The 24,432-nt window shown below is 59.7% G+C and overlaps 1 protein-coding gene across 8 annotated transcripts in view; it reads left to right on the forward strand.

The window, feature by feature from the left end:
* Nucleotides 1-22,308, forward strand: part of FLT4 (fms related receptor tyrosine kinase 4) — a 38,528-nt gene extending 16,220 nt beyond the window's left edge. For 2 of the 8 annotated variants that reach the window (XM_032846780.1, XM_032846781.1), the window contains exons 8-30: nucleotides 173-290; nucleotides 2,965-3,119; nucleotides 3,240-3,402; nucleotides 4,639-4,765; nucleotides 5,799-5,907; nucleotides 6,873-7,235; nucleotides 7,516-7,662; nucleotides 7,761-7,892; nucleotides 8,080-8,186; nucleotides 8,442-8,577; nucleotides 9,001-9,105; nucleotides 9,449-9,562; nucleotides 9,707-9,795; nucleotides 9,926-10,076; nucleotides 10,557-10,651; nucleotides 11,030-11,152; nucleotides 12,249-12,360; nucleotides 13,186-13,285; nucleotides 13,601-13,706; nucleotides 14,271-14,416; nucleotides 15,429-15,549; nucleotides 16,419-16,504; nucleotides 20,497-22,308. In XM_032846780.1, the coding sequence (XP_032702671.1) occupies nucleotides 173-290; nucleotides 2,965-3,119; nucleotides 3,240-3,402; nucleotides 4,639-4,765; nucleotides 5,799-5,907; nucleotides 6,873-7,235; nucleotides 7,516-7,662; nucleotides 7,761-7,892; nucleotides 8,080-8,186; nucleotides 8,442-8,577; nucleotides 9,001-9,105; nucleotides 9,449-9,562; nucleotides 9,707-9,795; nucleotides 9,926-10,076; nucleotides 10,557-10,651; nucleotides 11,030-11,152; nucleotides 12,249-12,360; nucleotides 13,186-13,285; nucleotides 13,601-13,706; nucleotides 14,271-14,416; nucleotides 15,429-15,549; nucleotides 16,419-16,504; nucleotides 20,497-20,698 (3,107 nt within the window). In that variant the 3' untranslated portion in view covers nucleotides 20,699-22,308. The remainder of the gene's footprint in view (nucleotides 1-172; nucleotides 291-2,964; nucleotides 3,120-3,239; nucleotides 3,403-4,638; nucleotides 4,766-5,798; nucleotides 5,908-6,872; nucleotides 7,236-7,515; nucleotides 7,663-7,760; nucleotides 7,893-8,079; nucleotides 8,187-8,441; nucleotides 8,578-9,000; nucleotides 9,106-9,448; nucleotides 9,563-9,706; nucleotides 9,796-9,925; nucleotides 10,077-10,556; nucleotides 10,652-11,029; nucleotides 11,153-12,248; nucleotides 12,361-13,185; nucleotides 13,286-13,600; nucleotides 13,707-14,270; nucleotides 14,417-15,428; nucleotides 15,550-16,418; nucleotides 16,505-20,496) is intronic. The other 6 variants (XM_032846784.1, XM_032846786.1, XM_032846787.1 and 3 more) reach the window with 5 other exon arrangements.
* The last annotated feature ends 2,124 nt before the right edge of the window (nucleotides 22,309-24,432 follow it).

A 24,432-nucleotide genomic window follows, 5' to 3' on the forward strand; every position in this document is an offset into this window, starting at 1 on the left:
GAGTCCAGCCAGAGGGAAGGGAGGGCAATGACTGGACCCCCAGAGGGCAGGGCAAGCCGGGTCTGCAAATTGTCTGGCGCCTAGGGCTGCTGCACCATGGCTGGGAGTCCCTGGGCAGGAGTAGGTCAGTGACTCCAGGCCCGGCCTTACACGGATGCCTCCCATCCGGCAGAAAAGCCCTTCATCAGCGTCGAGTGGATCAAGGGTCCGGTCCTAGAGGCCACGGCAGGAGACGAGCTGGTGAAGCTGCCCGTGAAGCTAGCGGCATACCCCCCGCCAGAGTTCCAATGGTACCAGCCCTGGCCCCTGCCCCTCTCGCAAGACACCCCCCCCAAGGCCCAGAACGAGAACAGACCACAGGGCGGGAAGGGCAGCCTCTCCCACTACGAGGGTCCATGTCCTGAGACCCCTGAAGACACTCTAAGGAATGTGCACCTGATACAGCATTTAAGCCAGAGGGAAAGTTATCTTGCTATGAAACTGTGCAAGCTAGCGTCGTGTGAGGGCGTGCTGCACGCTCTGCAGGGCTTCTCTAACCCATCCCTGCACCTGCTGAGTATCTCCGAGGGCCCCGCCAGCAGGAGGATGTCCCGGGGCTCTGGCCCAGCCTGCAGCAGCGGCTTTGGGCTCCTCAGGCCCCCCTCTGAACACGTTGCTGCCCCCACCACCAGGGCCCTCCTACCCCGAAGTTCGGAGATGCCACAGGTTCCACAAAGTGTTGTAGAGTCAGGCTCTGGGCCGAGCCTGAGCTGTGTGGCAGGAAGCAAGACTTTCCAGGAGGCCCGCAGGCTCTAGGGCCCCAGCTCTGGCTTGTGACCTGACAGTAAGATTTCCCCTATGGGGTGTACCAAGGGCCAGTGAAGGGGGATCCCTTCGTGGTGGCTCCATGGCTTGCTAGGTGCTCCTCGAGAGCTCTCTAAGAGCTCGGGTTGGCATTGCACCCCCCCCCCACACCCTCAGGTCATCAGAGCCCTCAGTGTGTCCCAGTGCTGGGCTGTCACACTCTAGCCTGACCCCCACGGTGCAGACAAGGAAAGAGAGGTGGGGGAGGGGAGAGGGCTTTCCTACCCGAATTCCAAGCCCCCTGTGAAGGCTCTGCCTTATCATTTCCCCGCTGCACTGGCCGGAGGAGCCCTGCCCTTCCCAGCCTGGGGTACGTCCCTCCAGGCAGGATGACCTCTTCGAAAAGCCTAGGGCTGAGCAAGCAGAAGCCCAGACATTCTCAGCCAGGATCTCACTGTGCTGGCTTGTCTCCTGGGAGGACCTCAGGATGCCCCGGGCCTGGCCTGGAAAAAATCCTCCTTCTGAGGCCACAGGCTTTGGGGTCCATTGGAGGTACCTGGTACAGGACCAACATTTGGGGGTGCTGGGAGCAGCCTGGACTCTCTCTTGCATGTCAGCCTCCTGGAGACCCCTGGGACTCTGTCTCCTGCCCTCCAAGGCCAGCAGGACTCAGCTGCTCCGGGAGGCTCTGCTCTCCCCAGCTCTGCTGCATCTGGGGTCTGACCCAGGCCTGATGCTCAAGCACCTGGGGCCTTCTCACCATTCCCACTGCCTCTGGCTTTTCTCCTCTCCCTCGGCCAACACCTACCTCCAAGATGCGCTCGGCCAGGTCACTGTCCACTGAGACACTGGCCCCAGGGACTAGTAGCCCCCACAGCCCCACAGGGCTCTCTTCGAGTCAAGCGTGTGATGGTTATAAGTGAACGGATGGAGAGCTAGTGGACAGCTAACCAGGCTGGTCCTCTGCTGCTAAAGCTCGTGGCTGGCACGCAGGGCTCACACTAAATGCTCAGTTAAACCTCACGACCCCAGCAAGAAAGTTCATTTTGCTTCCCCAGTCTTCAGAAGAGGAACCTGGGGGCTCAGGGCCATGAGGGGGTTGGCATGGGATCACTGACACAGCAGGTGGTGGACTCAGAAGTCTGCAGCAGAGCCCTGTGGACCCCACGGCCCCAGGCCTGCTCTGCCCCGCCCTGTGTGGGACCCCGGATGAGTCAGGTCTCTCCCTGACATCTCCGTGCTGGTCTCTGACCGAGGGTGTGCCTCTCCCACGGCTCCCTGGCTGAATGCAGGGGAAGGCCCCTGTCTACGGAGGACCATTTCCAGGTGGAGCCCGGGCTGCAGAACGTCTGTGTTGCGCCCCCCAGCTCAGGCCCGGGTTTGGGGTGAAAGGCGTCCATATATTTGCACTTGCATTTGTTTACATATGGGTAGGCCCTGCAGGTACTGCTGTGTAGGGAAGGGCAGTACAGGGACGGTCTCTGCACCACTCCTTAGGGGAGACAGATGGTCAGCAGACACATGCGTGAAAACCAGGGAGCTCATGGGCAGGCAGGTAGAAGCAGGGCAGAGGGCAGGAGCTGGTTCCTAGGGCAGTAGGGAAACGCTGCTCCAATGTTGCTCTCCCTATAGGAGAGAGGGAGCCGTACAGGTGTCTAGAGGACTGGGCATCCAAAGGAGGAGGGGACAGCGAGTGCCTAGGCCTCAGGTGTGAGGACAGCAAGAAGTTCCCATATCTGAAAAGCTCCAGGAAGGGCAGAGCTGGGCTCAGAAAGTGAGGCAGGGCCCTCCCCCATGGGGTAAGGGTCTGGGCCGTGCTGCAGGGGGACTGCACCTCCAATCCTTCCCAGCACACGCCACAGTGAGAGACGGGGCGTACCGGGCTTGGTAGCCAGTCCTGAGCCTGCAGGCGCAGTGAGACCAGGGCAGGCCTGCAGACCATCCCATCCCCATAGCTCTCCAGTCCGGATCCAGCTGCCCCAGCCCCAACCCTTGCCTAGTCTGGTGCAGGAGGGGTCTCTTGCTGGAGCTGGGCCCATGGGGACTCGCACCAGCCTCCTCCTGCCTCCCCTGACAGCACGCTCGCTGCCCTTGTTGGGGCCTGGCTCTGGCAGGGAAGGCGTGCCAGGATAGGGCAGGAGCCTGGTCCATGCAGTCTGCTGAACTCCCTTCCTGGGCCAGGTACAAGGACAGAAAGTCAGTGTCTGGGCGCCAGAGTCCGCATGCCCTGGTACTCAAGGAGGTGACGGAGGCCAGTGCGGGCACCTACACCCTGGCCCTGTGGAACTCCGCGGCCGGCCTGAGACGAAACATCAGCCTGGAGCTGGTGGTAAACGGTAAGGGAGGGAAGGGGGATGGAGGGGAGGAAAGGGAAGAGCAGGCTGGAAGAGGGGACGCCAGGGGGTGGCGGGTGGTACGCAGGGGCCTGCTGACCCACTGTCTGCCTGTGCCCCCAGTGCCACCCCACATCCATGAGAAGGAGGCCTCCTCCCCCAGCACCTACTCCCGCCACAGTCGCCAGGCCCTCACCTGCACCGCCTACGGGGTCCCCCCTCCTCTCAGCGTCCAGTGGCACTGGCGACCGTGGACTCCCTGCAAGGCCTTCGCCCAGCGCAGCCTGTGAGTGGCTCCAGCCCATTCCTTCCCGCTTCCTGGCCCCATCCCCAACCTTGGCCGAGACCCCCAGCCCCAGCCCCCACGCCTTCCCAGAGCCCTGCTCTAAGCTGGAACCTACGGCAATTCAACAAGAGCCTATCCCTGACCTCAACTCACCTCACCTCCCCCTAGGATGAGTCAGCCTGGGCTGGACACTGGGTATGGTGCGGCCCCAACCCAACCCCCCCTTGAAAGTAAAGCCCCCAGGACACATAATTGCATCGTCCAGGGGGACCACAGGAATGGGGCTCCAAGTGGGTGGACCTGAGCTAGTTTTATGAGGCTTGTACTGAGCCCCGTGATACACCACCCATGCCCAGTTAGCTTTTCCTGAGCCCTGTTCATGATGACAGCTCATAGAGGAGGCAACGGAGGGAGGGTCAGAGCGGGGACCTGCCTTTCCTCAGGTCACAGCTGTAAGCAACAGAGCCTGCCCCACCGCTGGGCCTACTGGACCATGCTCCCCTGGGCTGAGCTGGGTGCCACCAGGACAGACAGGTCCAGGAGTATGCTCCGAGGGACAGCTTGGCCAGCAGGGGATGGGAGAGAAGGGGGTGCCAAGGTGGCCAGAGGTCTGGAGGGCATTAGGAGCAGTGAAGGGCACTGAGTTGGGGGAGTGGGAGGGTTGCATTTGCTGTTCAGCTAGAGAACCTTGTGGGCTGGGCAGAGCGGCACAGCCTGGGCAAGGATGATTGCTTGGGACCCAAGGAGGAGACAGACAGCTACACCCAGAGACGGGGCCGTAGGCCCAGCACAGAAGAGGAAGAGGCTCTGTAGGGCTGGCCTGTTGCACCTAAGGCTCGTAAGAGATTCTTCTAGACCACCAGACACTTCCAAATTGGCTTTCCTCTGATGCTCTACCTCTATGCTCTGTGCCAACGGACAGAACTCTGGGGTCCTGCACTGCTCTGCTGGAGGCAGACAAGAGTCTCCCTGGGAACCCCAGACCCATGGCCCAACAAGAGATGAAAAGTGCGGGGGTCACACCCAGCCCAGGGAGGGGCTGCAGCTCTGGAAGGAGGAGAGAGAGGGCTTCCTGGAACAGGAGAGGTGACTCCGCTGCCCCTGGGAGATCTAGGTGGACTTTGCAGGAAGGGGCACATCGTGAGTCCAAAGGGGAACCGCAGAGCCACAGGTGTGAGCTCCTGCCTACTGGGGAAAGCTGTGTCTGGCAGCCCTCACCCGACACGCTGTTCCCAGCAGCCGGCGGCAGCAGAGAGACCACATGCCACAGTGTCGGGACTGGAGAGAGGTGACCACGCAGGACGCTGTGAACCCCATTGAAAGCCTGGACACGTGGACCGAGTTTGTGGAAGGGAAGAATAAGGTAGGCACCAGCCATGCCACTGATGGGGAAGCAGAAGGGAGGCAGGAAGGGGCCCTCTCCTGGCCGTCTCCATCTCAACCAGGCTGCAGAGCTCTGAGAGTTGTTGGTCTTTGTGCAGTGTCTTGGGCCTCAGCTCCCCTTCCTGCATGTGGATGCAGAGGGCGGGATCTCCAGCTGCTTCCCAGACTGGGAAGCTTAGATTGAAGGGAGCCTAGCCAGGCCCCGGGCCCCAGCTACCCACAGGCCCCAGGGCTGGGAGGATCAGGCCTGGGGTCAGCCAGGTCCCCTCCGAAGGCAACTAAGCTGCTGGGCGCAGCCTGGGGGCAATGCCTAGAAGAGGTCAGGCGGGGGAGGGGACTGAACAAAGGCACCCACTTCCTACAGTCACTTCCTGTTTTCCTACACACCTCCAGAGCCTCTTCCTGTTCCAGGCCTGGCCAGGAAGTGCCCAGCTTGGAATCGGGTGGTGTGGGGGGGTGTTTGGTGGTAGGCAGGGCCTGTGGCCCTCTCTCCTCCCCCCTGCCTCCAAGAGTCCTACTCCCCAGGCCAGAATCCTTCGGAAGACCTGGGACCCATCCCGTTTCCTGGCCACCACCCAGGGCCTTGAGAGAGGGGCCGTGAGCCACCCTGGGGTGAATGTGCCTTGGGTGAATGACCAGCCTTACTCCAAACCCCAAATCTTAAACCTGGCTTGGACTGTCCCATTTCTAGACTGGGCCTGTCCCCTGCTCGACGCGGCCACAGCCCAAGCCCGTCCATACCCAGAGGCCTGCCTGACGTTGCCCTCTGATCTCAGCCACAGCTTAAGCCTGCTGTTACTAGCCATGTCCCTGATGTTTCCAGAGAGCCCCCCTGCTGTGCAAGGCCTTCCCCTTCTGCGCCCAACCTCACTGCCCCTGGTCCTGTCTCTGAGCTTTGGTCCTCTTCAGCAGGAGGCCCCAGTTAGCCCCATTCCTCCCTGCAGAAAGGAAGGACGGTCAGGGTGGGAGGAGCTTGGGCAGGAAATGGAGCCCTGTGCTCATGCTCTGCATAGACGGTGAGCAAGCTGGTGATCCAGAACGCCAATGTGTCTGCCATGTACAAGTGTGTGGTCTTCAACAAAGTGGGCCAGGATGAGCGGCTCATCTACTTCTACGTGACCAGTGAGTGACTGGGCGGGGCGGGGGGGTTGTGGAGGTCGGGAACCGGTGGGCACAGGAGGCTGGAGAGAAGGCCTGGGAGAGGACCGTGAGGTCAGATTGGGCCCATTGAGTTTCCGAAGATATGGGACACTAGGCTCCTTGGTCTCAGAGGGAGGGATAGATTTGGAGGTCATTAGCACATGGACCATGGTGCTGGTGCAGTGGGATGGAGGGGCACACTCTGCCCCCAGCCCTGGAGGTACATCCCCACTGGTGCCCTTCCACTCCCTGTGGTTCCATCTCCCACCCACCCCCCTTTCCAACACAGCAGCTGACGCACAGGTACACTTTTCCTGGGGAAAAGGCCCAGAGCTTCTTCCGATGTTCAAATGTTTTATTGACCCCAGGAAAGCTAAGAAGCCCATTAAAGAGCAGTCACTGGGCCCAAGAGCATAGATGAGACATGGGGCCAGAGGCAGCGGGGAGAGGACTCCACAGGAGCCCAACAGGGAGTGTGACCAGATGGACAAAAGGAAATCAGGAGCGAGGCATTGCCACAAACTAATGGAAGGATGAGATTATATTCGGGAGAGGACAATGGTGGAGTGTGGTCAGCAGCAAGGGAGGGTGGGACAGGACAGCACCAAATGTGCTGACAGGAACCGCACTGATCGTCTGGGCTCCAGGGAGGAGATGGGGCATGTCCTGTAGAGGGCTAGAAGAAGGTAAGACTGGAGGAGTCCGTGGGGCTGACTGCAGGGAGCTGGCCCCATTAGTCAGTGTTGGGGAGAATAGTGGTGAAGAGGGCTCCTTGGAGGAGGGTACCCAGCCCAGGTACACGCGATGCATGCTCTGGTTGAGAGCAGAGTGAGTCCAAACGCAGTAGGGCACGGGAGAGCGAGCCGCACGGCAGGCAGGGAGATGAGCAAAATCAGGGGGACAGTGTCACAGAGCCACCTCCTCCCTCGCCTGCCCTCCACCCCCAGACATCCCCGATGGCTTCAGCATAAAATCCGAGCCTTCGGAGGAGCCCCTGGAGGGCCAGGAGGTGCGCCTGAGCTGCCGGGCCGACAACTACACCTACGAGCAAATGCGCTGGTACCGCCTCAACCTGTCCACACTGCACGACGCCCACGGGAACCCGCTGCTGCTTGACTGCAAGAACGTGCACCTCTTCGCTATGCCTCTGGCCGCCGACCTGGAGGAGGCGGAGCCAGACGCGCGCCACGCCACGCTCACCCTGACCATCCCCAGCGTGGCGCCTGAGCACGAGGGCGACTACGTATGCGAGGTGCAGGACCGCCGCAGCCACGACAAGCACTGCCACAAGAAGTACCTGTCAGTGCAGGGTGAGGTGGCAGGGGAGGGCTGGCGGCGCTTCCCAAGAAAGGAAACTTTCTCCCCTCCCAGAGCTCGCCTGGGTTGCCACTCCTGGAGCCTGAACCTGCAGGAGGGTCCTACCCACCCCCCACCCACGCTGTGGAGGTCCACAGCCCTCCCGACCCTGAGCTCAAACCCGATCCTTCCTAGAGCTTGGCACAATCCCTCCCCACTATGCTCCCAGCCCTGGAGGGATGTCCTCCTGCTTTCTGCAACTCCACTTAGCTCCCTGTCCGCCGCCACCCCCAGCCCTGGAAGCCCCGCGTCTCACGCAGAACTTAACGGACCTGCTGGTGAACGTGAGCGACTCCCTGGAGATGTGGTGCCCAGTGGCCGGGGCACACGTGCCCAGCATCTTGTGGTACAAAGATGAGAGGCTGCTGGAGGAAGAGTCTGGTAGGGTGGTGGACCCAGGCGAAGGGCAGGGTGCGGAGGCTGGCCGGGTCAAGGCCCCAGACCCATCTGAACTCCAAGCAACACGCCATCCCCTACAGGAATAGACCTGGCGGACTCGAACCAGAAGCTGAGCATACAGCGCGTGCGTGAGGAGGACGCGGGCCGCTACCTGTGCAGCGTGTGCAACGCCAAGGGCTGCGTCAACTCCTCTGCCAGCGTGGCTGTGGAAGGTCCGGCCTCTCCCGGGAGCCCTTCCACCCACCTGCCCCCCCACCCCATCCCTGCACTTGGCACCTTCTCATAGCCACCTCCTCCAAGTGGTGCCCTCCAGAAGGGGAGCTCATCGCAGAGCACACCCTCTTGCCCCTAACACATGCACACACACACACACAGGCTCGCCCCTTTCTGTCCACTCAGGCTCCGAGGATAAAGGCAGCATGGAGATCGTGATCCTCGTTGGCACCGGAGTCATCGCTGTCTTCTTCTGGGTCCTCCTCCTCCTCATCTTCTGTAACATGAGGAGGGTGAGTGCTCCTCCCCCAACTGAGCCTCTCCACCGCTCCTTGTGGGGTCTCTGTACGCCCTGGCTCACCTGGAAACCTCACCTGGGAAGCCTTTCTGACCCCTCCGTGCTGGGCTCTTACATGACCAGAGGTGGTCAGTCTGTCCGTCCCCTCCTTGCCAGAGAGTCCCAAAGGAGGTCCCATCTGTCCTGGGGGAAGTCTTACCCAAGACCGGGGTATGGCCCCATCAATTAGTTGCCCCACCCCTCACCCCAGCCAGCCCACGCAGACATCAAGACGGGCTACCTGTCCATCATCATGGACCCCGGGGAGGTGCCTCTGGAGGAGCAGTGTGAATACCTGTCCTATGACGCCAGCCAGTGGGAGTTCCCCCGAGAGCGGCTGCATCTTGGTGAGGCCATCACCCAGCCCACCCCACCCGCCTGCAGAGACCCTTCCCTCTGCAGTGCTGAAATCCCTCCATCCCAGGCCAGAAAGTCAGGCCTGGCTCCCATCTGGCCTGCTCTGCCCATCTGGGCGTGCATCCCAAGAACTGGAGCCAGGATCCAGTTCTCAGGCCCCCGGGGTCACTTCCTGCTGCTCGGAGCAGGGCGGGCCCATCACACCTGCTGGGAGAGGATGCAGGCCTTCCTGTCTGCTTCTCCTCTCCCTCGCTGCCCGCTCCTGCTCTCCCTGCTCTTCCTGTTTGGCAGAGAGGCCCCCGAGTTTCCTCCCCCTCCTGGGCCTTCCTTCCTGGCTGTTGGCCCCTGCTGCCCATCCCTCTTCACCCTCGCCCTTACACAGCTCACCTGGACCCGCGTCCCTGCCCCCACAGGGAGAGTCCTCGGCCATGGGGCCTTCGGGAAGGTAGTGGAAGCCTCTGCTTTTGGAATCCACAAGGGCAGCAGCTGCGACACTGTGGCTGTGAAAATGCTGAAAGGTGTGGGGGTCAGCGGGTGGAGGGGGCGGTGGGAGTGGCGGGGGCAGCGACTGTGGGTGGCCTGGCGGGGCTGTGCTTCGAGAGGGGAAACTGACGGTCAGAGCCAGTCTCCTGCAGAGTTCTTCATGGAGGCCCTGGGCTCAGTTCTGGGGAATTCTTCCCAATTCCACCTGAAACCCCAGCCTCAAAGAGTGGAGCAGGACGAGCTGGGGACCCTACGCCCCCACGGGCTTGAGCTCTAGCTGCGCCTTAGCGAAGTCGGTGGCCAGGAGGAGGGACGCGAAGGGACCGGGGGGCTGCGCGCGGCGGGCCCAGCCCCACGCGAAGCCCATGTCCCCTCCAGAGGGTGCCACAGCTAGCGAACATCGAGCCTTGATGTCGGAGCTCAAGATCCTAATCCACATCGGTAACCACCTCAACGTAGTCAACCTCCTGGGAGCGTGCACCAAGCCCAATGGTACCGAGCTCGGGGCCCCCGGCTCCCCGGCGGGAGGGGCCTGTTGGGCTGGGTGGGGGCGGGGCCGGGGGCGGGGCGTTGCTGCGGTGCGAGCCCTCCCGCCTGGCCTCGGTCCCCAAGCCCCTGGCTCTTGCCTTGCCCCAGGCCCCCTCATGGTGATCGTGGAGTTCTGCAAGTATGGCAATCTCTCCAACTTCTTGCGCGCCAAGCGGGAGGCCTTCAGCCCCTATGCGGTAAGTGGGGGCCCTGCGACTGGCCCGAGCTCTGCCAGGAGCCCGCAGTTCGCCAGGGTGGGCTGGGGAGGCGGGGGTGCCTCTGCTGTGGGTGGCGGAGCCCCCCTCAGACCCACTTTTGCCTTGGCAGGAGAAGTCCCCTGAGCAGCGAGGGCGCTTTCGAGCCATGGTGGAAGGTGCCAAAGCGGACCGGAGGAGGCCGGGAAGCAGCGAGCGGGCCCTCCTCTCCCGGCTCCTGATGGGCAAGGGTGGGGCTGGGCGGGCCCCTCCCGTCCAAGAAGGTAAGAATAGCCTGGTTTCCCCTTGCCCAAAGAGGTCTGGCTGATACGAGGATACCTCGTGATCAGGGGACTGGGGGAGAAGCTGGCCTGGGGCCCTCCTGGAGGGGCTTACCTGGGAGAGTGTGCAATGGGCTTTTCCTCTGGAAGGGAGGACACCACAGGGACAGTTTCCGCGGAGGCGTTTGGCGTTGGATTGGGCATCACTGGCTATCTAGGGATTTGTCTTCCAGACGAGGGTGGGAGCAGACAGGTGGAAGCAGCAGGTGCAAAGGTCCAATGACACAACAAGATTCCTGGGACTGGGCGTGGTTAATGGGTGTTGCAGAGACCCAATGCTGAGGAGCAGGAGAGGGGGTCCACACGCTTGTTAGCCAGTTCCATGGCTCCCTTTGGGGAAGGGTAGAAGATGGGAGCCATGGAAGAGCCTCCCCCCCTCACCCCCACCGACCTCCCCTGAGCCTCCCTTGCTCCTTTGTGCAGCCCAGGACCTGTGGCTGAGCCCACTGACCATGGAGGACCTCATCTGCTACAGCTTCCAGGTGGCCCGAGGGATGGAGTTCCTGGCCTCCCGCAAGGTGACTGCTCCAGCAGGGCCCTCGGAGGGGAGAGGGTACAGACCACCAGCATATCAAGGCAAGCCCTATCCTAGCTCACCCCCAAGTGATTCCGTGGTCAGCACGTGTTTCTCCCACTTTGCAGAGGTAGAAACAAAGCCCAGAGTGTGGAAGTGATTCCCTGAGATCTCTAGCTAGTCAGTGGCAGAGAGGGGACTTTGGCATCTGTCCCACCCCATGGTCTCCTCTGCTGTCCCCATGGTTCCATAAAGCTTCACCATGGAGAGTCCTGGGGGAGCATAGAAATCTCTCTGTGGCAGAGCAGCGTTCAGGCGTGGGTGGGCCCCAGGGACCTGTGCTCCCCACCTCTTCACACCACCACCACCCCCGTCCCCCCAGTGCATCCACAGGGACCTGGCTGCTCGGAACATCTTGCTGTCAGAATGTGATGTGGTGAAGATCTGTGACTTCGGCCTGGCTCGTGACATCTACAAAGACCCCGACTACGTGCGCAAGGGCAGTGTGAGTGCAGGCCATGGAGGGAGGACTGGGGATGGGGGCATGGACCTCCTATCCAAGAGCCATCTCCATGGAAGGTCAGAGAGCCCACACCTACAGGGACCTGAACGGCCCCACCAGGGCACATGGGGGCAGGGGGAGTAGGGCCAGGAGCCGACAAGCTAGGACCCTGGTGCTTCAGCTGGAGCTTTGTCTATGAGGCGGATGCTGACTGACCCCGCATGCCTACCCTGCATGCCTACCCTGCATGCCTACCCTACAGAGGCTGGGTATCAGAGGCAGACCCCGCATGGAGCATGTGGGTACAGAAAAGCATGTGGGTACTGGGAGCAGGGTGCTCGGAGATGGTCAGGTGGGCACTTGAATGAGCTCGCAAAGCTAATTGGGGGTTTGTGCCCTGGAGGAGGAAGGAAGAGGCTTGGCAGATGGGCAATGGGCAGGATGGGTCTAGGATGAGGTGGGTCATCCTGCCAGCCTAGCACTTCATTCTAACTCACAGGTGAGTGGAGGCAGGTGGACGGGAGAGTCAGGTGCGCCTTCCAGAAGCCCCCTCTGCAGGCTTCGAGGAAGGACGAGAGGGTGTGCTGGGTGTGGTGGGGAAGGCAGAGGCCAGTCAGGAGGAGCCAGGGCCCTCAGGGCTCCCAAGTGGAGGGCCCAAGAGGTAGAGAGAAAGGCAATGGGGAAGACACATCGCAAGCCCCAGGACGAGCGGTCGGGAGTGATATCCAGCTTCTTGTGTGCAGACCAAGTCAGCCGCTGAGGTGGGAACGGTGAGGAGGTGCAGGGTCCCAATTCCTCCAGAGGTTGGGTCTGGAGCTTGGAGGGGGAGGCGTTCTGAGTGCCCCCCCCCAAAGAGCACACGGGAGGAAAGGGGCCCAGACAGACCCAGGAGAACAGCAATGGGACAGAAGCCTTCACGGAAGGGGCGGAATGTGAGAGTCTTCTGAAGGCACAAGGGGCAGATATGGCCCAAGGCCTTTCTTGGGGTGTGGCTCCAGAGTTCTGGAAAGGCTGGGGGTACGAGGGAGATACCAACATGTTTGTCCTTCTTTCTCTCTTCCCTCCCTCATGGAGACATGCTTCCTTCCGTCTCCCCCAGGCCCGGCTGCCCCTGAAGTGGATGGCCCCCGAGAGCATCTTTGACAAGGTGTACACCACGCAGAGTGACGTATGGTCCTTTGGGGTGCTGCTCTGGGAGATCTTCTCCCTGGGTAAGTGTGGGGCAGGCTGTGGGGGAGGGGAGAGGCCAGGGGTCATAGCACCAGGCTTGCAAAGCAGGGGGCTGCACCTACAGCAGGCGGTCTTTCTATGGCAAGTGGTCCAAGAGCTCCACCTCTCCCCTCTGCCTCCAGCATGTGCCCTCCACACACAAACACAGCCCCCGCCGAAGCCACCTCTGCAGGGTGGTGGGCTCTGGCATCGGACAGGGGACAGGGCCCAGCCTGTGTTTATCAGGCAGTCGCCGGGATCACCACGGTCCCCAGATGTTCACCTCCCTGGATGAGCCCCACCCACCCCTCAGCTTGTCACTGGCGAGGCTGCTTCTGCCTTCAAGGGCCAGGGAGCTTCCGGCAGAGACTGGATGCTCACTCACAGGTGTACCTACTTATGAGAGCTCCACGTGGGCCCTGGGGCCCCGCTGGGACCAGGAGGAAGCCCCCATGCTAAGACAGAGCTGGGCAGGGAGCAAACGGAGAAATTAAAGCAGCACCATGAATGCTGTCAGTACAGATGCCAGGGCATCTGGCACCTGTACTCTGAGTCCCTGGAGAGCCACTCAGGGCTTGGAGCAAGGGAGAGAACAGATGATTGCCCTGCTCCTGTGGGGCTTGCCCTCGGGGGCCCTTTTAACCAAATGAAGAATTATCACTGGGGGACAGAAGTGTCTTGGTGGGCCCCCACCCCACCCTAGTCCTGTGCTGAGAGCAGCAGGACCAGCCTCTTCCATAGGGGACAGAAGAGAAGCAGTTTGAGGGGGGCTGCTGGGCTGAGAGCAAGTGCCCTCTCCCCACGCACCCCTATCTCATCCTGTTCAGGAGCCTCCCCCTACCCAGGGGTGCAGATCAATGAGGAGTTCTGCCAGCGGCTAAAGGAGGGCACACGGATGCGAGCCCCAGAGTTAGCCACTCCTGCCATGTGAGTTTCCCTAGGGGGCTGGAGGGGAAGGTTGCCATGGGTGAGGGGTCTTGTACACAGGCAGGGGGCAGGGGTGGGGAGGGGGTGCAGGCTCAGGGTTGGGGTAGAGACCTGCAGATGAAATGTCTTACTCCACCCCTGACCCACCCACTGGTCCACGGACAGCTCTCCTCCACCTTGCCCCCCGGGGCAGAAGAGACTGGGTGGGCAGATGTGGGAGGGCGGGGGACGGGGGTTAGGCAGGGGAGCTGGGATCTGCTGGTGCAGGGTGCGGGCGTGCTCAGACCACAGGCCAGCAGCCAGCTCTACCCGCAGACGCACCATCATGCTAAGCTGCTGGTCAGGGGACCCCAAAGAGAGGCCTGCGTTCTCAGAGCTGGTGGAGATCCTGGGGGACCTGCTGCAGGGTGGGGGCCGACAGGTAAGTCCTCTGCCTGCCCTGTCTAGCTGCCACAACCTCTGGCCAGCAGCCCCAGGGCCCTCGAGCAACTGGCCAGGGCCCATCTCTGGCCATGAGGAGCCCCGGGTGGTCTTTGCGTCAAGGGGTAGTTTGGAAGGAGCCCCTGTCTCTGGGAGAAGGCTGATGTGTTCCTCCACCTCCTGCTTCCTGCAGCCCTGTCCCCCGCACCCACCCTTCCCACCCTTGACTTCTGTCTCCTCCACCTGGGGTGCCTGGGGGCACAGGGAGCAAAGCCAGCTCAGGGCTGCCCTGGTGCCCTGGGAGCTGGAAGAGCCAGAAGGGGGACCCCTGGATCAGGGGGGCCTCTGCTGCACCCTGCTGCTTGTAAGTGGGGCGCCTTGGGAGAATTTGCTAGACAGGCTCACTGAATCCCCAGAGCACCTTGGAACGCAGAACTTCCTCAGTCAGGACCCTCCCCAACCCCCCCACCCCCCCACCCCCGCCCCTGGCAATCCTGAGTTCAGGGGTGGGGACCGCCAGGGCACAGTGATCTCTGACCCCCGGGGCCTCTGCCATTCCTGCCAGGAGGAGGAGGACTGCATGGCCCCCTGTGGCTCTCAGAGCTTGGAGGAGGGCAGCTTCTTGCAAGCATCCACCACTGCTCTGCACGTGGCTGAGGCAGACCCCGAGGACAGCCCATCGAACCTGCACCGGCACAGCCTGGCCGCCAGGTCAACCGCCCTCCCGGGGGTTCCCAGATCCCGCGCCCCCGCCGCCCCCGCCCCCCAACCCCCAACCCCACCAGGACAGGAAGAAAGCAGGTAGGATGCAGCATAGTTGATTCCCGCCAGTCATCAAGAAACAGCAAACGATAAGGTCTTGAGAGATCTCTACCCCAACGGAAAGAGCACAGTGATTTTAAAGATTTTAAAGGACATACTGGGCTCTGGGGCTCCCTGGAGGGCCTGGCGAGCCTTGGGGCCCCCCTCCAAGGCCAAGTAGTCTGGAACTTTGCTTTCCTCCAGGCCCCTCAGACCTTCTCTCTGCCCTGCAGCCTCCCCTGCGTCTGGCACTCCTGGCTCCCAAAAGCCCTTCCCTCTTTGACATTTGGGATCCCAGGAGGAGGATGGGCCAGCCACCCACCCGCATTCAGGATTTAGAACTTAGCCTGTGTTCCCAGAGATCTGGACCTGACATCTCTTGCCCACAGCTGTCTACACTCCAGGAAGGCTGCTTGTGTTCCCACTGGGGTTGCCGAGAGAAGGGCTCCGAGATCCGCCTCCCCTTGTGCCACAGCAGAGGGGGCAGGGCTGGGCCTGGGGGACAGGAACAGCCAGCTAGCGGGTGCCCACCAGCCTTCTTCCACCAGCCACCCAAGGCACACAAATGCACACACACAGGCGGGGGGTGGCTGGCACAGAGGGGTCCCCCCCATCTCACCAACCCCCATGCCACACCCAGGCTGGGTGCACTCCACTCACCTCCCACGCCCTTCCCAGGAGGTGTTCTTCTCTTGCATAGGAGAGGAGACAGCTCAGCACGTGGGGGGGGGGGGCGGCATGTGCTGGAGGGCTGCGGGTTTCCTCCCCACACCCCCCGGGAAGAACTCAGACAAGCACTCAGATCTAGGCCCCATACTCACAGCCCAGGCCTGGGGTCCTTCTGGGAGGAGAGCGGACAGCAGGAGAGGTAGGGAGGGCTTTCTGGGGCACGTTCCTTCAGCAGGCTGTTTTCTCCCCACAGATATTATAACTGTGTGTCCTTTCCGGGGTGCCTGGCCAGAGGGACTCAGACGCAGGGCTCCTCCAGGATGAAGACGTTCGAAGAATTTCCCATGACCCCGACGATCTACAAGGCCTCCATGGTAAGTGGGGCAGGCAGGCATGTGCACACAGAACAGGCTTTCCCAGCTGGGAGGAGGTCCAGGCCCAGCTCAGGAAAGGGTGCCGCACTGAAATGTCAAGTCCGGATTGCACATCGGGCATGCTGGGGTCTCAGCTGCTATCCCCGTGCCCTCCTCACTCATTACCGGTCTCCCCGCTGCACAGCAGAGAAACCCAGTGGAAAGACAGCTTCTCCTTCTAGATGGTTGTTGTTGGATTAGCTTCCCTTTGGTGGCCACCAAGCCATGTGGCCCAAGAGAAGGGGACAGTGACCTTTGAGAAGGAGGCTGGGATATGGGGCACGGAATACAGAGTTGTTCTCAGATCTGCTCAAGCAAAATGGGCCTCTCGGGCACTGGGAGGCTGGAGCCCGTGGGTCCATTTTGCAAAAGCACAGATTCAGCCTGGTACGAGCGTCCACAGCCGGAAACCTTCCCGCCCAGGCCTTTCTCCAGACAGGCCTGGTCAGCGAGTGCTGGCCCCCGATTCATGTCCCCCAGGGCCAGATGGATACATTGGGGTCTCCCAGCCCTGACAGGAGCCAAGTCACACACCATCGAAGGGTGACAGAGCCCCACTAAATGTGGGGTGTGTCTCCATGAGGACCATTTTTTTTTTTACACCATAAGCTGCCAGATTCTTTCAAGAGGCTCCCTGGTTCTCCTTGTGTTCCTGCTCAGGTTCCGGCAGCCTGAGCATGTGACCCTCACCTGCATGCTCCAGCAAGGAATGGACACCTGCTTTCTGCTCTGTTTCCACAGGGCAGGTGTCAGACCGGCCGCAGAGGTCCATGCCCCACTGTCCTGGCTTGGGGGGGCTGCCTGCAGACAGGCTTGTTCTCTCCCTGCAGGATAACCAGACAGACAGTGGGATGGTGCTGGCCTCCGAGGAGTTTGAGCAGCTGGAGAGCAGGTACAGACAAGAAAGCGGGCTCAGGTAGGGCTTCCAGAGCCTCTTTCCCTGCAAGGGGCCGGGAGGGAGAAGCCGGGCCTGGGCATGCCTATCACTGACTCACCCAAAACCTACCATGGCTCCCTATTGCTTTTTTGGGTGTTCAAAACACGCTGCTCTGGGACTCAAGGTCTTTGGCCACTGGAGAAGCCCCCTCTCTCACCAGCATCCTGGCCCAGCACACCCAGATGGGGCTGGTCCCCCCATCTCTCTTCCATCTGACAGGTGCTCAAACACCCCCTCTCCAGGAAATGAGTAAGATCCAGCATGCCCACTGTGCCTACACATCCCTCCTGCAGCCAGGAGTGCCACCACTACCCCCAGGGCCCCCCACATTTACGCTCCAGTTGCCCCAGAACCAGACAGATCGTGTGACCTGGAGCTAGCTGGTGTCCTAGTTTGATAAGAACACAAGAACCGTGCCCCCAAAAAAATCCCTGAATGTTTCATCTTTTAAGGGTGTAGATGAGATAGTTAAATGTCTACCTACTTACTGTAGTAGTGGACTTGCACACAGCTGTTTAAAGGACAGGACCTACAGGGGAGGCGGGCACCTGGCGGGCTCCATTGGTAAAGCAGGGGACCTTTGATCTGTGTCTTTGTTCGGAGCCCCCTTCTGGGGTCGTCTGACACGGTTTTCGGGAACAAATCCTAGCCTCTGCCATTTTTTAATCGATGTATGATGATGTCACTGAGTTTTTTTCCCCCGAGACCGCAAATATTTATTTGTATCGCATTAGGACAGTTGTGGTGAGTCTACACTTTTCTGGCAGGTGTCTTTACCATCTCTACAGCTGAACCCATTAGCGGTGATTTTCCCAGCAGCCTACAAAGGGTGTGTTTGTGGCACTGTGGGTGCTGGTGGTTTGAGGGCTCACATGTCCAACTGAATTTACTGTCTGATCCATGTATCTTGGTCCCCTCTTTTGTTTCTATGGATTCTATCGGGTGATCTCCATTAGTAACCTAGTTTTTGGGAAATGAACGCTGATTGCATTATTGGAAATAGTGACTGGATAACGTTTCTTTACCCAACAGTATTTTATATCCCCCGTCCAAAAAAATGTAATTCAATAAGAGGGTGAGCCAGAGGACGGTTGTTACTTTTGTTCTAATCTCCACACATCTTCATAAAAACAGCCCCTCAAAGCTCATGCCTGTGCCATAGGCAGGAGAGAGAGACTCGGGTTTATGGGTGAGTAGGAAACTCAGCGCTGGGACTAGCAGAGCCATACCTGAGTCACGGCGGAGGGAGAGGATGATGGGCCCCGCACCCAGAGAGACGAGTGTTTTGTGGTCCTTGGGATCAACCAGGGAGATGAGGGAGGAGGCAGAGGTCTGATGGAGGAGGCTCCAGGGCAAGTGGGAGGCTCCAAGGGCAGCCGTCTGGGGAAGGCACTGCTTCTGCATGGCCCGTGAACAGGACACAAGTGCTTAGTGCTGAAGGAAGAAGAAAGTCACAGCAGAGTCTCCAGAAGCAAGAACCCAGAAGACACATCCACACCCAAGGGAACCATTTATTACAGAAATTGTACCTCGCAATAACAGCGACATGAAGCCCTTTTGTCCACACGAGTTCCCTTGGCAACACATCCAGACCACCATCGAGAGGGGCACCTGCATTCCCTTGGCATGTGGAACGTTCTCCAAACAGGTGCAAGGACAGAGGGTGCCTTGGATGGCTCCGTGGGGGAGGAGGAGGAGAGAGTCTCTCTGCCAGTCCTTTCCTGTCTCCTGCGAACCGCTGATCAGCAGCCCCCATGGGCTCCTCACCTCCAGGCCACACAGAATGCCCAGTGCACACACTGCAGGGAGGGTGTCTCCTCCAAGAGTGTAGGCAAGAGGAAGGTCTGGAAGCCCTCGGCTTGTGGCATCTTGGCATGGCTGCATGACAGCCGCCAAGAGGGAACCCAGCACTACCGGGCAAAGTGACTGGTTGGTTCTTGGTGGCAATACCACATCGTAACAGGACTGGAGCCTTTGCAAAGAGGGATGCTCTTGAAGGAATTCAAGGTGATACCGAAGATGTGGGTGTAATGTTGCCTAAATGAGGAAGCCTCCCAAACCGGCCATGTCCCAAGCCACTTCCATAGGATAACCAGATATTTCTAGTCCCAGAAATCCCAGAACGAATAATCACAAACCGAAAAATAAGCACAGGATGCCTGGTGGCTCAGTCGGTTAAGCATCTTCCTTCTGCTCAGGTCAGGATCCCAGGGTCCTGGGATCGTGTCTGGCATCCAGGCTCCCTGCTTGGCGGGGAGTCTGCTTCTCCCTCTGCCCCTCCCCCAGCTCATGCTTTCTCTGACAAATATATAAAATATTTTTAAAAAATAAAAATAAATCCATACACTATCCATAAAAAAGATAGAATAAAATGGATTGAAAACTTTTCAGTAGATGTTAACACTCAAAAAAAAAAAAAAAAGAAAAGAAAAAAAGCAGAGAAAAGCTGATACAATACTCCCAATGCGAATTAAATATATAATTAAACGACGAGCTGCACCAGGAGTCGGAAATTCAAACACTCACAACGGAAATGAACAGTGCAAAGGTGTCGAGTGGTGGCTGGCTACATTCAGGAAAGAAACTGAAATAAGAGACAGATCTCCCCCTCCAAAATGAAGTCTGGGTGGCGGGGGGTGTGGTGTGGATGGGGGGCAGGGATCAACAGATATGATCAGTGCTCCCTTACGGGGAAAGACACAGAAGATGGACCAGAAAAGACAAAAGAAAAGAAAATAAATAAAGAGGTAAAGAAGAACAGAGAGAAAGTTGGCAAGTGCAGCGGTTGAGTGGACATGAGATTTGGAGTTTCTGAGGGAAACGATGCTGGTGGCGGGACAGAACTAATATTTCAAACTTGTAATTCAAGGGACCCTATCAAATAAAAGAACTGAGTCAACACAGCAGAAGAGGGCCTGGGGAAAGCGCCCCAGGACAGCAGACTTGGCTGCATGTGTGAATTTAACTGTTAGATTTTCAAGGTAAACCTTCTGGGAATTCAGGCAAAAAAAGGCTGAGTCATTAACTAAGGAAAAAAAAAATCAGGCTGAACACCAGGCATGGCAAAAACAAAATCAGGAGAAAGGAAGCAAGGCCCTCAAAAATCTCAAAGAATGGGGCGCCTGGTGGGGGTAGGGTAGGGCGCAGTCCGGTAAGCATCTGACTCTTGGTTTCGGCTCAGGTCGTGATCTCAGTGTCCTGGGGTCAAGCCCTGTGCTCGGCCGGGAGTCTTCTTGAGGATTCTCTCCCTCTGCCTCTCTCCCTGCTAGTGCTCTTTCTCCCTCTCAAATAAATAAATATATATAGTTTTAAATCTTGGAGACAGTGAGAGGTAAGCAGGGAGGGTCCTAGGGCCTTCAGGGAAGAGGCAGGGGGAGGAGCTCGTTCTCCCAGGGTGAGAAGCCCGGTGCTCATTCTGAAAGTACCTAAGAGCCCTAGCGGGGATCTGTGGGGAGAAGGATGGTCTCCGGCAGAAAGGATCTCTGAAGCAGGGCTGGGGGAAGAGACGGGGGCCAAGGGAGCACTGAGCGTTGGAGGTGGGCGCTCGATCTGGAGCAGGAGGGCACGCAGAGAGCAGCCCGGCACATTCCAGAGTCAGCACAGGCAAGACTTCTGTATGGACTGGGTGTGAGGGGTTTGGGGAAAGGGAAGAGCAAGGAGGATGCCCATGGGCCTGAGCCACAGAGTCGGTACGTTATAGGGATGGGTGAGTCAAGGAGAGAAACAGGTTTGTGGGCATGAAGTGGGCCTTTCCCGTTGTCCCCCACACCCAGGCAGGGGACAGAGAAAGCTCCAGGGTTTGCCAACACTCCCATCAGTCCTGTTCTCTGTGTGAGTCAAGTCTGTGTCTCTGAGGACTCTGGGCTCGCTTAGCTCTCCAGTGCTGTCTTTGGTGACTCCAGCCGGACCCCGATCAGGGTCCTGTCCCTCTTCTCTTCTTGTCTCACTGACCATCACCTTCCCTGTCTCAGCAGCTGTAAAGGACCGGGCCAGAACGTGGACATGACCAGGGCGCACCCTGACACCCAAGGGCGGCGGCGGCGGCCGGACCAGGGGGCACGGGGAGGGCAGGTGTTCTACAACAGCGAGTACGGGGAGCTGGCGGGGCCCCAGGATGAGGGCGACCGCCCCCCATCCGCCCGCGCGCCCTTCTTCACAGACGACAGTTACTGAGTTACTTGCCCCGGGCAAGGCCCCCAAGATCCCGGGTCTGACAGCTGGTGGGGGCCATGCCCGGAGGCGACCAGAGGGCTAGGAACTCCTCTCCCTCAGCTTGGATAGGAGATGTTTCCTCCTCCCTAGTTAGGAAGGGCAAGACCCAGGCTCCAGGGCTCCCCCAGACTCCATCACTGCATCTGCCTCCCTAGGCCACCCTGCAGATCCCCTGGGACTTTCTTCCCTCAAGATTCAGATTCCGTTCAGCCCCATACCCATGGGCCAGTCCTGATTGCCTCCTCCCAACGTGGTGGGTGGGGGCTTGATCCCCATTTTCTGAGAAGGACTCTGAGGGTCTGAGAGTCACAGTGACGGACGTGGAACCAGACTTGAGCTGCAGACCCCAGGTCCTGCCCCACTGTCCACTCCACTCATTCCCAAGGGAATGGCTTTCTTGGCTCTCCAAGGCTGAGAGAAGGTGCCATATTTCCATCTCAAACGATGAACGAGAAGTTGGGGGGTTGGGTGTTCTCTCCTGAGCCCGGCCAAACAGCTTGCCCTCCAGGGAGGTCTCTGTGGTCTCTGCTGGGCCAGGCGCCACAGTGTACCTTCCCGTGGGTGTTGACAACTATCCAACAGATGGTTTTTCATTAGAACTTTAGAGACTCTGAGCTGCTGTGAAGAATGTACTTTTCAAAACTTTAGTCTGAGGGGAGCCCAGGGAAGGTCTTTGTGAATCTAGACAGTTCTTGCCTCTGACCCCCAGTCAGGTGCCGACATTGCCCAGGCTGCTGCGGCCCCACCTTCCTGGCCCAAAACGGGAAGAATCCACGGATGGTCCTGAGTGGCCCAGTGTGAGAAATGGCTGGTTCTTCCCTCGGGGGCCTGGATCTGCCACCCAAACACCTTCCAAGCTGTGAATGGCCCTTTGAGGAGCAAATACCACAGGACCCACTGAGGAAGGTCTTTGGTGCTGGCCCAGAGGGTGTGTTTCCCCCTGGTCTGGCTCTGATGTCCAGCCTCTGCCCTCCCAGGGGAGTGGCCCAGGGCCCTCTGGAGGCTGGAGCTGTTCTGCCCAGCTCCCCCCCATTCCAGCACCCACTGCCACCCCTACCCCTGGCCGGAGAGACCCTTCTCCAGTTAGCACCATGGAGAAGGACATCACCCCCCCCAACCCCCACCACGAGACGCTTGCAGGACAGGCGGCCGTGCAGCGAGCAGGGGCTGGCCCAGCAGAACACCCCCATCCCCCACCACTCCCTGTGTACTGTGCCTTTAAGACACATTGAACACACGTGTGACTGTAACCCTCACTGTCGCCAGTGGCCCTCCTCCTCTGATGTCACCGGACCAGGAGACCTGGGTCTCAGGTTTAGCTGGTGGAAGCCCAGAGGCCGTTCTCCCCCAGAGGAGCTAGGCTCCTGAGGCAGGGGCAGGGGCGGCCCCCCAGGGCCCTCCCTCCATGCATACCACCTGTTTACGTCACCTCTCCCCTTGTCACTTAACTACATGCACAAAAATGTACTGGGAAGAAAACCCACTATGGCCTTGTAGACCACGTGTTCTGAAAAGATCTAAAATATTTAACAAAAGATAATAATAAATTTGATGCCAGTCTTTGAGTTACAGTGAATGGGTTGTCAGCTCAGTCCTGGCTGGCTGTGAAGGTTGGGTTCCAGCCGTCCTCCCATGGGATAGTCAGCCCCACCAGGCCGCTGGGCAGGCCACAGGAGGGACCCCGACGGACTGGGGCTCCGGGTCCCCGCCCCAGCTGGCTTGCAGTTCCCCAGGGTCACCAGCAGAGGGCACTCGGGAAGCACAGGAGGCCAGAGCTCCTCAGATGGGAAGCGCCCAGCCTGGCCTCGGGCAAACCCGCTCTCCTGTCACTTGATTGGGAAAGTGACACAGCTCTGTCCCCGCCTCCTAGAGCCAAATGCTGCCTCCGGCCCTGAGTACAGGAACCCAGGGGCCTGTCTCACTGGGCCCAGCAGGTGCCCTCGACCAACCACCCCCATCCACACCCCAGGGGAGGAGGGGACGGGCCCAGAGGGATGCAGGGAGCACCCGGGTCACCTCACTGGTTAAGTGTGTGTCTGGACTCCGAGATCAGGGAGGTCTGAGCTGGGACCCCAGCCTCAATCACCACCCCCTCCCCCGGGGAGACCAGCCACGCAAGGGCAGCAGGGCCCCCCACAAACTCTGCCATGTTCGTGTGATTTCCCTGCACACTGGAGTGCCTGGCATAGAGGCAGCTGCAGATGGGGACAGGACACTGGCCCTGTGGATGTGACCTGGCCAGAGCCTCAGGGGTTCAGGGCAGGGAGAGCAAAGGAGATCCCTAGATCTGGATTTGGGCTGCACCCAGCGGACACCGCACCCAGGGGAGCAGATAGAATGGAGCCTAGCAAGGGTCAGGAGCCAGAGGCCATCCTTGTCCAGGCCTCTCCCAGGCTAGGGACCTTCTGGGTGCCCAACCCCTCCTTGGGCTGTGAGGCCCACTGTCCTGGCCTCATTTTCAACTCTAGCAGGAAGAGCCCCTCCCCACAAAGGCAGCTGATAATGACGGGTTTGTTGTTGCTTTTACTTCTATAATAAATCTGTGAACACAGAAAAGACACATACCGCCTGTAGGTTTGGACATTTTAACGCGACAATTTCTTTGGTTGGAGGTAGCCTCTCTCCCTGGATACCTCAAGCCAGGTGTCAGCCATCGGTCAGCTGCCGGCACAATGCATGCTCACACATGGGTCCAGGTAGGGCTGCGCTCACAATTCCAGGCTCCTTGGGTCCTACCTAGGCTGGACACCCAGGGCCACACTCACTGTCCCAAGGTCCCAGTACCTCACTCCCTAGAGCACCAAGGTCTCCAGGTGTGAATGGGAACCCAGCCAGCAAGGGGGCCATTGGGGGCTCCCAGCAGTGTTTTCCCACCTTGGGGTCCCTCACCCCATCTTCCGCACTGCCCCAGGCCCACACTCCTATCAGCCGTGACTCGCCTTCTCCAGGGGGCCTCAGGCCGAGGGCACGCTGGAGTGTCCCTTGGTGCCCCAGATTCCATCCTGACATCACCCCTGTAGGCTGAGGGGCCCACACCAGGGAACAACCCGTTATCCTAGGCCATGGGACACGGCAGAGCCCCAATCCCCACAGAATTCACAGCCCAGAGTCCCTGCCGTAAGGAGTGACACGTAAGCAGGAGGAAGATTTGTAGCCAAGGATCAGTTCAAAAGGAAGGAGGGCCCAAGGGGTAGGGCGCGTTGAGGAGGAAAGGCCGGCATGCCTTCACCCCACACCATTCCATTTAGGGAACTACAGCTGGCAGCGCCTTGGGTCCCAGGAGGCTAGGGCCCCAGTCGAGCCCAGGCTGAAACAGGAAAACGGGGCTTACGTGTATACAGGACATGGCTCAGGCCACCTGCAGGGTCACCACAGCACTCAGAGTGGAGGGACCCAGGGAACCTCGTGGAACAGGTCTCCCGCAGACCGCGTCACGGTGGGCAGCTTTGTGCTGCGGTCCCAGGCCTGGGGCGGACAGCCGTCCGGGAACCCGGAACTTCCGTGCAGGCCAGCTTTCCCACCACTTTCATAAAGCCTCCCACCCACACAGCCAAAGCCATATGGCCGGTGGCTGACCCTGCCCAGCCTCCCCTGCAGCAGGGCTCTGTGGGGACGGGGCCCTGGTGAGGGAAGAGGCAGAAAGAAGGAAGTACTCAAAGAAGCCAGATCAATATTGACCCAAGCAAAGGCCCCAC

The sequence above is a fragment of the Lontra canadensis genome, unplaced genomic scaffold, assembly GCF_010015895.1.
Source record: "Lontra canadensis isolate GAN:19392208 unplaced genomic scaffold, GSC_riverotter_1.0 scaffold181, whole genome shotgun sequence".
Lineage (NCBI taxonomy): Eukaryota > Metazoa > Chordata > Mammalia > Carnivora > Mustelidae > Lontra > Lontra canadensis.